Raw genomic sequence first — 10,694 nt, 5'->3', positions numbered from 1 at the left:
ATATCGGAGCAGTGTGGCTTTCAAAATAAACGAAACAACTTTGCTAAAACAGAGTACTGTGTCTAAGTATCACACGTGAACGTAGATTTCAACCAGTGAAAATTAAAGTAATGTTTGGGAGTATAGTCCATGTAAAATAGCCGTATAATTGATAGGGAAATAATAAAATAGCCTTATTTTTAAGAGTTTCCGCATGGTTTTGTAGAGCATCCTCAACACGCCAAATGATGAAATCAAGATTTAAAGTATATATTTTCGTTTTGTTTTAAACCTAATAGTTAACAAATTATGTTTGTTATAAATAGTGGTATTTGGAGGGAATTTAAAAGATACAAATTAGAACAACTAATATTGCATTATTTTATTAAATTCATAAATTATGATAAAATGAATGTGTCAGGTTACAGAATTGTCAAAATGTTTCCAACAAAATTGATTCATAGACTATATATGAATGGAATGTGTGTGTTAGATACATATGTCTTAAAAAATATATTTAATCTCTTTAAATCTTGTACATTATTTATTTTAAATATAATACTCCAGACAAAACATTTTCATTCAGAATCCAAAATAAGACAAAATATTTAAATACGTTGACGGGATTGGTTGCAATATATTGAATGCAGTATTATAATCACCACCATGATTTATGTCTAATGCCACATGCTCAAACCTAGCATTCATCTGATTTAATCCCACATGGCTGACATCGCATTGTGTCTACGTGCACGTGTGTGTTCTGTCTGCCCCAACAATGTGGTGATGTAACAGATGAGGTGAGACCCCAAAATTGAATAAAATTATCGACAAATATCTTGTTCTCGATTAGTGAGGTTCAAATGTTATGCATTACAAGATAAACTGGATAAAAGGGACCATGTGTGGAGTTATTTAGACAAGGTTTATTAATTTAAACAAATAAAAAACGTACAGATAAATAAAAGCAGCTTCCTGTGGTCTTTATCTGGCACATCAAGTACTGTATTAGCTCAGGAAGGATATGAGCAATTAAAAATCATGAAATTACTGGCTTCAATTCAATAAATGTAAGTGATATAATATCATACTCAGTGACATCCCACAGTGTTTTTGAGGTATCCAAGGTTGTTATCACCCAATTTTCTTCCATCAGGATCCATCTTGAAGCAACCCTTAAAATGGAGTATACAAATACTGATCAGCTCGCTGAATCTGAACCGTTTCTGTTTGGAGTGATTTTTCCTCCCTGGCCTGGTCAGAAAACGTTCAGGGTTGTAAATTTTAAGCGGATTAAATTTTTGGTAGAACACAGACTCTTACTTGTGTGGTCAATAAGGAAGTCCGTCAAGCCACTGACTGTGATTGTGACACGAATTAGTAAGCAACCTGTAGTTTGCATTGTTGCATTTTTTTGAAAACCGGATGCCCATGGGCCTCTGACAGATCAGTCTTGGTACTACGCAGAAACCTGACTTGGGAGAGGATATTTTGTGTGTGTACCCCATTTAATCGAATTTATCAGAATGACAGCTTAAACAAGTATTGTTTCTTTTTTTATAGGGAAGCTGTCCCACGTCAGGCCATCGCCAAATGGCAGGTGAGCTGAAGGCAGCAGGACACGTGTGACCCAGTGACTGCAAGTTCACATGCAAATAGAGGTTAGCTCAGGCGGTCACAGACAAATTAAAACAACAGACAAAAACATCAGGAAAAAAAACACACCTTCTCTTCTCCACACCGAGGAAGACCTTCCAGTTATGCAACTTGCCGTAGTTGAATGGGTTTTTGTAAACCTGACACACAGTGTGAAGAAATAGTTGACAAAACTAAAGAAAAGAAAAACAGCCTCTAATCCCAGCTAGGATTCATCACAAAACAAATTATTCAAAACACTCACCTGTCCCATTCTTTGCATTCGACTCTTTTCTTTTGAGTTGGTATGCCGCTCTATGCTAGTTTCACCACGTGATATGAGAAGTGCATGCCATGTGGTCAGTATGCCCAAAACCACTGCTACTGTGCTGAAATTATATAACACATGATATCAAATGTATTTTTTCTGTGTGCGGCATCACATGAAGTCAACTTAATAAATGTTCCCTATTCGAAGGTTGCCGCAAAGTTGTCACCGCTTGCTCTGCAGGCTAGTGTGTCGTGGATTGCATCATGCTAGAACAGTGCTATGGTGAGGGGTTACACAGTATATGGATGAAAAATTGTAGTATTCAATTTTACAACTGCATGACAAGCTTGAGCAAAAATTTCTCTTGGGCTGCATGCTACCCGCGGGCCGAGATTGTACCACAACAACATCTGACATGCCACTTTAACACTTAACTCATTCACTGCCAGATATGCAAAAATGTGTCCACTCCAGTGCCAGGGTTTTTTTGTCATTGCCACTCAAATTCCAGTACCCACAGAATATTGAGTTTTAGGACAACATAAACATTCAGTGCAGTGTTAGAAACCTTAAACCGTCTTCTGTCATAAAAAAAAAGTTAATTTCTAAATAATACGGGTCTGGAGTTATTTGAGCTTGAAATGAGGGTGGCTGTCCAAAATACAATGCAACACATACACATTGGTTTATATAGTGCTTTAACAACAGCTGAACCTGGAACAAAGCGCTAACATGGAAAAATAGGGAAATGCTGCCCCCTTGTGGAAAACAAAAACATTGCTAGAGGCCATGGCCAGCGCTTTATCGGCAACCAAGCATGAAAAAACAAAACCTGGACAAATTCGGGAATGGCGCTCTACATCATATTTTCAATTCCTGAATAAATTTGTGAATGGCAGTGTAAATGCTGTTTATACATTTGTCTATAACTGCTATCCCATAGTTGACCAGCAGATGGCTGTGCTTTATTTTCTTGACATCATTACGTTGGTTTGTTGTCACTTCCTGTACAGGTTTTACTTTCCGCGCTTCTTTACTTTGGTTTCATTTTACTGAGAAGACGGTGAGAATGGATATGCTTTATCGCTGCACTCTTTAGCAAGGAAAAGATAAAAAAAGACAAAGATCAAACCTTCCATTTCAGAGCGGCAAGCGAGCAAAGTGGTTTATACGATTTTATTGCATACGTTTTATTTCATTGATGTAAAGTCCAAATGTTGATGTGTAAATAACAGCTATATTTTTATACTTGTTTGTAGTTCTACGGTGGTGTCGTTGGTGATTCATGATGCAAATGAAATCACATTAAATAATTAACCATCAGTATAAAGAACCGAAGTCCTCGCATGTTTCGAATGGAAGCACAGGCAGTGAATGAGTTAATCATGAAAACGATTTTACCTGGTGAGCACCCACATGTAGATGATGCCCTTGTCCATAATCTTTTCCTTGAAAGAGTATGGAGGCGCAGATGTGGCATAGTCGGTCTGAAAAAAAAATTGGTAAATGAACACAAAGAGAAACAGTTATGACTGGGTATGATGAGTTAGTACCTGGCCAGTGGGAAGCAGCCCTATTAAAGGTCCCATCCCTGTTACGGGAACCCCTGCCTTTTCCATTTCCAAATGCTTAAAACGCTAAAGCAGCAGCCCACCGTTACCAAGCCCAGCATTTAAAGACATCCCAAGGAGAAAGGCAGTCACAGTAGAAAAGCATGAGGGGGACAAAATCAGGAGCATCAAGCAGTTGAACAAGGTGCAACTGTGCATTCGTTTACCTCAAGGGCATTGTACGCTGCCAGGAAACGGATTCTGCCGCTCAAGCTGCAGTAGATACAGCCCAACGTCATAGAGACGCAGAAGGAGAAGAAATATCGATGATTCAAATGACCGACACAATTATTCAACCAGGCTGAGTGGAAGACATTAAGTATGAAAACAATTCTTGTGCCACTTTTGGGAGTTTACACACTGGACGTGAGAAGGATACGACAATGATGGTCCATTTTGAGAATACACCTGCACAAAGAAAGGAATGTCACGTTCAGTTATTTCCTCTCTTGATCAAATGCAACTCGCAAGTAAATAGCCATGTATAACGCATTGAAGATGCTACTTGAGAGTGCCTCGTTGTTGGCTGTGGTTGGCATTCAGATTTGGCATGGTGGCCTTTCTTAGAAGTGCATCAATTTTACAAGACATATTTCTTGTTGATAAAAACAGGAATTTCAGGGATTATACATGACTCATATTTTAGGTCACAATGACTGCATTTTTAAACTCATTCACTGCCAGGCATGTGCAAAACTGTGACCACTCCAGTGCCAAGGCTTTTGTCATCTTCACTCAAATTCCAAGACCCACAGAATACAGTATTGAGTTTTAGAACTACATAAACATTCAATGCATCGTAAGAAACCTTAGACTCTCTTCTTTCATCAGAAAAAAGAGTTACTTCCTAAATTGTATGAGTCTGGAGTAATATTAAGGTATAAGTGGGGTTGTCTGTACAAAAGGCAAATGCTGCCCCCTCATTGCCAGAAGTCTGACAAGAAAAACCAAAACCCGAAAAATTTGGGAATGGCACTCCACGTCATATTTTCAATTCACTAATAAATTTGGGAATGGAAGTGAATGAGTTAATCTCAAATAATAATTATTTGATTTGGGGACTTTCTTGGACTCACCTGTTGCAGATACCGCAGTGATGCGCTCTCGCTGGTTTGGGAATGACACATTTTTTGCAGACAGATACAAAGGGAATGTCATTTTTTTCCTGAAAAAAATCCACGCTATTCAGAAAACATTGCTTTAGATCAGGGGTGTCAAAGTCATTTTTTGCCGTGGGCCACATTGTAGTTATGGTTTCCTCTCGAGAGCCGTTATGAATTTGGGCAAGCCATTAGAATGTTCAATCCCCTCCACATATTACATATAGAGTGCACAACAAATTAATGAATAACTAATTTTCAAATCTGAAGTCAAGAATAATGACTTTTATTGTGGTTTACATCCAAAAATATGAAATTTTGGTTTAAGATTTTAGCAAGCATAATGGAATTTCACAAGTTTGACTTGCTTTCGCGGGCCGAAAAAAATGAGGTGGCGAGCCGGATTTGGCCCCCAGGCCTTGACTTTGACACCTTTGCTTTAGATAATCCATCATGAAGAATAATTTGTGTGTCAGTCTTACAGTAGGCGGGTTCCCTGGGGCGGTCTTGACGGCTTTGTAGTAATGAAAGACGATCATGACTAGGTTCCAATGTCCATAACAAAGGTGCCAGACTAGCCATGCGGTAGGATATGTCCTGAGTGCATTCGGCAAAAGGACGATGTAGGTGACCAGCAAAATGGAGCTGGTCAGTACAACCACCATCCACACAAACACCTTGTGAACAAAAACAAAAGCAACATTTAGGACAAGAAACTTTTAGTATTGTACGAGAAAATTATGAGTTTTCTAGTACAAATGTAGTGTTCATCAAAAATGAGGCAGCAGTTGAATTTCTACAAAGTAAAAAGCATATTTACTCTTGAAAGCCAATGCCAATGGCAGTTAAATAAAGATTCAATAAAAATGTCCTCCAAATAAAACTTACATTACATTTTTTTTGGTCTATTTGCAAGGTATGATTAAATGCGTATGCATTTACTTACCAAGCCAAATGAGCGTGTGAGATAATCCACAGTCCATAACAAAGGCTCAAACAAAGAGTCAAAAACCACATTTGAATCTGTGAGTGAGTTATAATAAAGTGAGTGCAGGAGTAGTTTCAAGTAGGCTTGTATTTTCAACATCCACACAGGCATCTGGCATCCTCGTCTCATGGGACACAACCGCAACAGCGTCCAGCGCAACAGGTGCACAAGAGAGCCCGGACACCACCACCATCGCCGCCGCATCCTGCACTTGGAAGGGCCAATCACCTGCATGGAAGAGCCGCAATGTGATTGATCGTCAATTCCAACTTAGGTCTGTGTAAGCTCTCAGTCGTACAGGTCCATCGATGAGAAGGTTTCTTCAGTCGTCATCTGTACAAATTTGAAGGTTTCGGACGTTTCGCCTCCTATCCAAGAGGCTTCGTCAGCGAACTAAAATCTGACTGGTCATTTCGGCCCTATTTATATATCCCTAATGTCCAGCCATGGCGGCGCCGGACACAGCTATGATAGGTCCCTACTCTCAGGTTGGGGGGAGCAGAGGACCACTCCCTGTGGCCCCACTGATTGTTCCTACATTCCTGACTAACGACTGGCCCATTTCCCCCACTCCCACCGGTATCACCTCATCAGCATTAGGAATGTTGCCTAACCTGTTTTGCCTAAGCAGGCTATTGTATGAACGATCCAAATTGACCCTCACCCCACCAGATCGGTTTAATGAAGGATTTTGCTGTTTTATAAGAATCCCTTTTTACCTCCCTTTCAAACCATCTATGTTCTTTCGCTAAGATTTTAATGTTCTACCGGAAACAAATTCCTTGTGTGTTCTACATACTTGGCAATAAAGATGATTCTGATTCTGATTGAGGCCCACTTGTATTATCCCTGCGATGTTGATAAAGTCTTTTTTTGAGAATTTGTTGAGTCTCCCCAATGTACTGCTCTTTACAATTTTCATTCTTACAATGTATGGAATAAACTACATTACTTTGTTTTTCATTTTGGTATCTTTTGGATGCACTAATTTTTGCCTTAACGTGTTTATCGGTTTGGAATAAGTAGGAATTTCGTGTTGCCAAAGGACTCTGTAATTTTTCAGAAACTCCTGCAATGTAAGGTACTGCTACTCCTCTCCTTTTTGTATCTTGAGAATTATTGGTTTCATTCCCTATTCTTTCTTTCTGACATTTGTTGAATGATCACTGAGGGTACCCACAGTTAGTGAGTGCTCGCCTGATATGTTTTGACTCCAAATTCCAACTTAGGTGTGTTTTTTTTTTCACTTTAGAGATGACGCCATTATTTCAATCGAAAGTACTGTCTGACTTCGATCTTGATTAGATACAGACTTCACATCAAAAAATAGTCATAACAGTCGATATAAGAATAAAATATAAATTTACTCCAAACATTTGTTTTACATAATTTCAATTTCAAGCATGAGCATGTACTGCACTTGAAGAAAATAAATACAAAATAAATTAAAATGTGTTGCTGCATAGAAGAACTGGACCGAATTTGAATGTAGACCAATATAATCTGATTGAGTTTTTTTCTAGTATCGGATAATATTTATGTGAATGTTGAATCCACACAACACACCTATTTTGGTTTAACGCTCTTTCGTCTTTATGTGACGTCCTCGTGAGGATTAGCCGCTCGGATGTTGAATGGGCGGCTGTATTCGTTTTGGGCATGGTCTCCCTCTAGTGTTATGTGAAAGGATCCCTGAATTTAATTTTCAAACTGTGCATAAATCAAAACAGACCACTTGTTCAGTGCACTTTGATTGTATTTTACACATACACTTTACGTATACACTTCAACATGCAATATTTACAATATTTGTTTTCCATTTTTTTCGGATGGATGACTAAATGAAGCGTGGCTGTTGTGGCGCAAGGTCATTAATGACATAAACAAGTCTGACAAACACCTAATCATGTTTAACTGCATTCCAGAGAGGGTGGAGTCGGAGGCATTGTGGTTTTCCGTGCCAAATTGTCTGCAATTGATTTACATCACAATAAATACACAGGTAGTAGTACAGTTGGACAGTTCCACATCAACAACTGGGGGCAGTTAGGTTTGCTCGTGCTCCATATAGACAATGCATTTTAAAGTCATTAGTATAGGGATTTTACACCAAACTGACAAAAATAAACCCCCCTCGATCCGGCCTCTCATCGATGTCATTCTTGTGCTGACAATTAAATAGGTGCACATCGTAAGTCTCGCGAGCGACATATTTTTGTGGAGGGGTACTCACTTTTTTATGAATGAAAAACCTGGTAAAATACATCCTCCAATCGACATTTTCAAAAGGGTAACCAAAACAGGATTATTTACATAAAAACCCAATTCGGTACCGGATAAGAGCTCGGGTGACAGTTGAGCTGAAGCTGGAGCTGCTGAGTTGGTGCGCATGCGCGGGAGTCTGGCGAAGAGCATCATGGTCAGTAGAGTCCGAATGTGATGCCTTGATGACATTACTACTCCGCGTTCAGAACCACTACATGCCTTAAAGTTAACAAAATGCAACCACGGTATTATACATAATATCAAACGGATTGTTGTATAATTTCACACTTGGGGAGTCGAGATTAGTACCTTTTTATCTCAGAGAATTCTGGGAATTGAAGTACCGCTGCTGGCATAAGCACAGCCAGGCATGTGTAGGGAGTTCCTTACGTGCTACTGGCTAGTGGTTAGTACACTGGTTACCAACCAGCCAGCTATCTGAACCAAATCTTTTTCCAGTCAATATGTCGTTTTGTTTTAATTTTGACGTAAGTGCAACGATAAACACGGACGACGTGAAGGGAAATACATCGTTAACTGACAAAATTGACATTGTTTCGAAACCTGTAAGTACAAGACAAATGATATTTTCTAAAGTTGTTGTTATGATTGACTGACATGGCGATGTATTACAGTATAATACGGGTAAATAGATTGTATTATAACAACAATGAAATATCTGATCATGTCTACCTTTAATTCCAAAGTGGTTGTGGTGGAAGACCGATAGTAAATATGGTGTTTGGACATGTTAACTGCATCCAAACGAAAATACTACTTGGTGACAATTTCGAACACTATTATATATCATATTTCCAGGCGAGCGTATTTAGATCAATGAATTGAACTTTCAGCCACTAGAGAGCGTCCACCTAAAGACTGGCAACCTGAAAAATACTCTCCACCGATAAGATGACTTTAACCAATGGCTTGCGATAATTAACAAATACGTAAATATTTGAGGACGCGGAATTTTTTTACTGATGCGGCTGACAAGCACTCCTTGGAAGGAGTCAAGATCACGATGTGTTGGAAAAAAGATCCCAATTTATTCTGACTGGTTGACAAATCATCAACACTGGACATGACGCACTTCCTGACATCATTCAATCACGAGTGATAAAATCATAGCTGTAGTATATGCCACACTGCCACATGACGTCGCGGCAGTGTCGTAAAACAGGGTGGTTGACGGCAACAAGTTAAGGTGATGTTAGTTGAAATAAATACAGTAAAGTCTCGTTATATCGATATCGGATATATCGATAGTCCCGGTTATATCGATACTATTTCTATGCACGCACGGAGAAAATTACATGCAAACAGGGTTGGATATATCGATAGTCCCGGTTATATCGATATTTTTTCGGACTCCATTGAATATCGATATAACGAGACTTTACTGTACCTTGCACAGACAAGTCGTCTCTTCTCGTTCCTCCGACATGACAATAGCGCTTACTCATGATTTGAGTAAGTGTTTCATGAAAAGCTGTCAATGTAGAAATTATTGTCTAAAAATATCAGTTATTTAAACCATGATAAGAACACATGTCATTTTTTTGTGTTGGGGGAAGATATGAGATAACGAAGTAATAATGAAGAGACCTTTTTGTTTCAAAATTGCTGTGTCTCAAAGCTTTTGTGCATCAAAACTGAATCAATGCATGTTCAACATTCCCGCCTTATTGGTTTGTATTTTTTCAGGGAAATGTAAGTGATTGCCCAGCAGAAGCAGTGAAGGAGGCCAAAGAGCACTTTCCACCCTCTGATCCTCTCCACTTACTTGATGACGCCATTTATGAAACCCTCACCATTGGCACTCTTCCTCCTTTGCATTTTCTCAACGAGACAGTTTTTGAGAAGACCGTCTACGAGAGGGAGGATGCGGAGAACATTCTGTGCCGCACGGCCGAGCAGAGGTCTGACCTCATCTCGGGAGTGTATGAGGGTGGATTGAAGGTGTGGGAGTGCACATACGACCTCCTGGAGGTAATCGAGAGGGAAGGTGAAACGTTTGGCGGCAAGGCAGTCTTGGATCTCGGCTGTGGCGCCGGGCTCTTGGGAATTTTGTCTTTGAAGAGAAAAGCCAGGGAAGTCCACTTCCAGGACTATAACAGTACAGTCCTTGAGCAGCTCACTTTGTCCAATGTCATTCTCAATTGCCAAGATGATGACAGTAATAATAATAATAATGATGATGATGACGGTCAAGAAAAGAGTAAGGGAAGAATGTACAAGGAAGAAGAATGGAAGATAAAACTAAAACGTGACGGAAGAGATCTATTCCTGCCAAGGTGTCGGTTCTTCTCTGGTGACTGGCGCACCTTTCTTATTCTGGCCTCGAGTCAGGACCCACTGTTGAAATATGATATTATCATGACTTCAGAGACCATCTACAACACCGCTTACTATCCTGCGCTACACAACATCTTTCAGAAGCTTTTGGCACCGCACGGGCACGTCTATTTGGCCACCAAGTCCCACTACTTTGGCGTGGGTGGTGGTGTACATCTCTTTGAGACTTTTGTGGAGGAAAGGGGGATTTTTGCTGTGAATCACTTGTGGGCTAGTGAAGATGGCCTTCAGAGACATGTCGTAGTCTTGCGTTTTAAAAATGAACCACACGAGCTCATGGCGAGCCAAGGGAAAACAGGCCAACCCGTACATTGATACTCACAAGAAATGTGGCCTGCAACCAATTCAGGGTGTCCCCTGCCTCGTGCCCGAAGACGGCTGGGATAGGCTCCAGCATCCCGCGCGACCCAAATGAGGAATAAGCGAGATGGATAATCGATGGATATTTCAAATAAATACAGTACTTTTCATGGGCGACATGAGTAGCC

At 39.9% G+C, this 10,694-nt stretch overlaps 2 protein-coding genes across 3 annotated transcripts; one reads left to right on the top strand and one right to left on the bottom strand.

Annotated features, from left to right (window-relative positions):
• Positions 1-885: 885 nt before the first annotated feature.
• zdhhc16a (zDHHC palmitoyltransferase 16a) lies at positions 886-7,997 on the bottom strand. Of its 2 annotated transcripts, XM_089011814.1 has the most exons (11): positions 7,817-7,997; positions 5,542-5,811; positions 5,078-5,272; positions 4,572-4,660; positions 3,875-3,903; positions 3,663-3,796; positions 3,439-3,522; positions 3,287-3,372; positions 1,880-2,003; positions 1,705-1,775; positions 886-1,616 (listed from the first exon to the last, which is right to left on the bottom strand). In XM_089011814.1, the coding sequence occupies exons 1-11, from the start codon at positions 7,847-7,849 to the stop codon at positions 1,514-1,516; spliced, it is 1,218 nt and encodes a 405-aa protein (XP_088867940.1). In that variant the 5' UTR covers positions 7,850-7,997; the 3' UTR covers positions 886-1,513. The 2 variants fall into 2 exon arrangements, with proteins under 2 accessions (XP_088867940.1, XP_088867941.1); XM_089011815.1 differs by lacking the exon at positions 3,439-3,522.
• A 188-nt stretch (positions 7,998-8,185) lies between these two features.
• mettl18 (methyltransferase 18, RPL3 N3-histidine) lies at positions 8,186-10,522 on the top strand. Its single transcript, XM_089011816.1, has 2 exons — positions 8,186-8,414; positions 9,556-10,522. Exons 1-2 carry the CDS (start codon positions 8,313-8,315, stop codon positions 10,519-10,521), a joined length of 1,068 nt encoding a protein of 355 aa, XP_088867942.1. The 5' UTR covers positions 8,186-8,312; the 3' UTR covers position 10,522.
• The last annotated feature ends 172 nt before the right edge of the window (positions 10,523-10,694 follow it).

The sequence above is a fragment of the Hippocampus bargibanti genome, linkage group LG13 (genome assembly GCF_051943395.1).
Source record: "Hippocampus bargibanti isolate YZ-2025 linkage group LG13, ASM5194339v1, whole genome shotgun sequence".
NCBI lineage: Eukaryota > Metazoa > Chordata > Actinopteri > Syngnathiformes > Syngnathidae > Hippocampus > Hippocampus bargibanti.
This window is presented reverse-complemented; position numbering and strand designations above follow the sequence as displayed.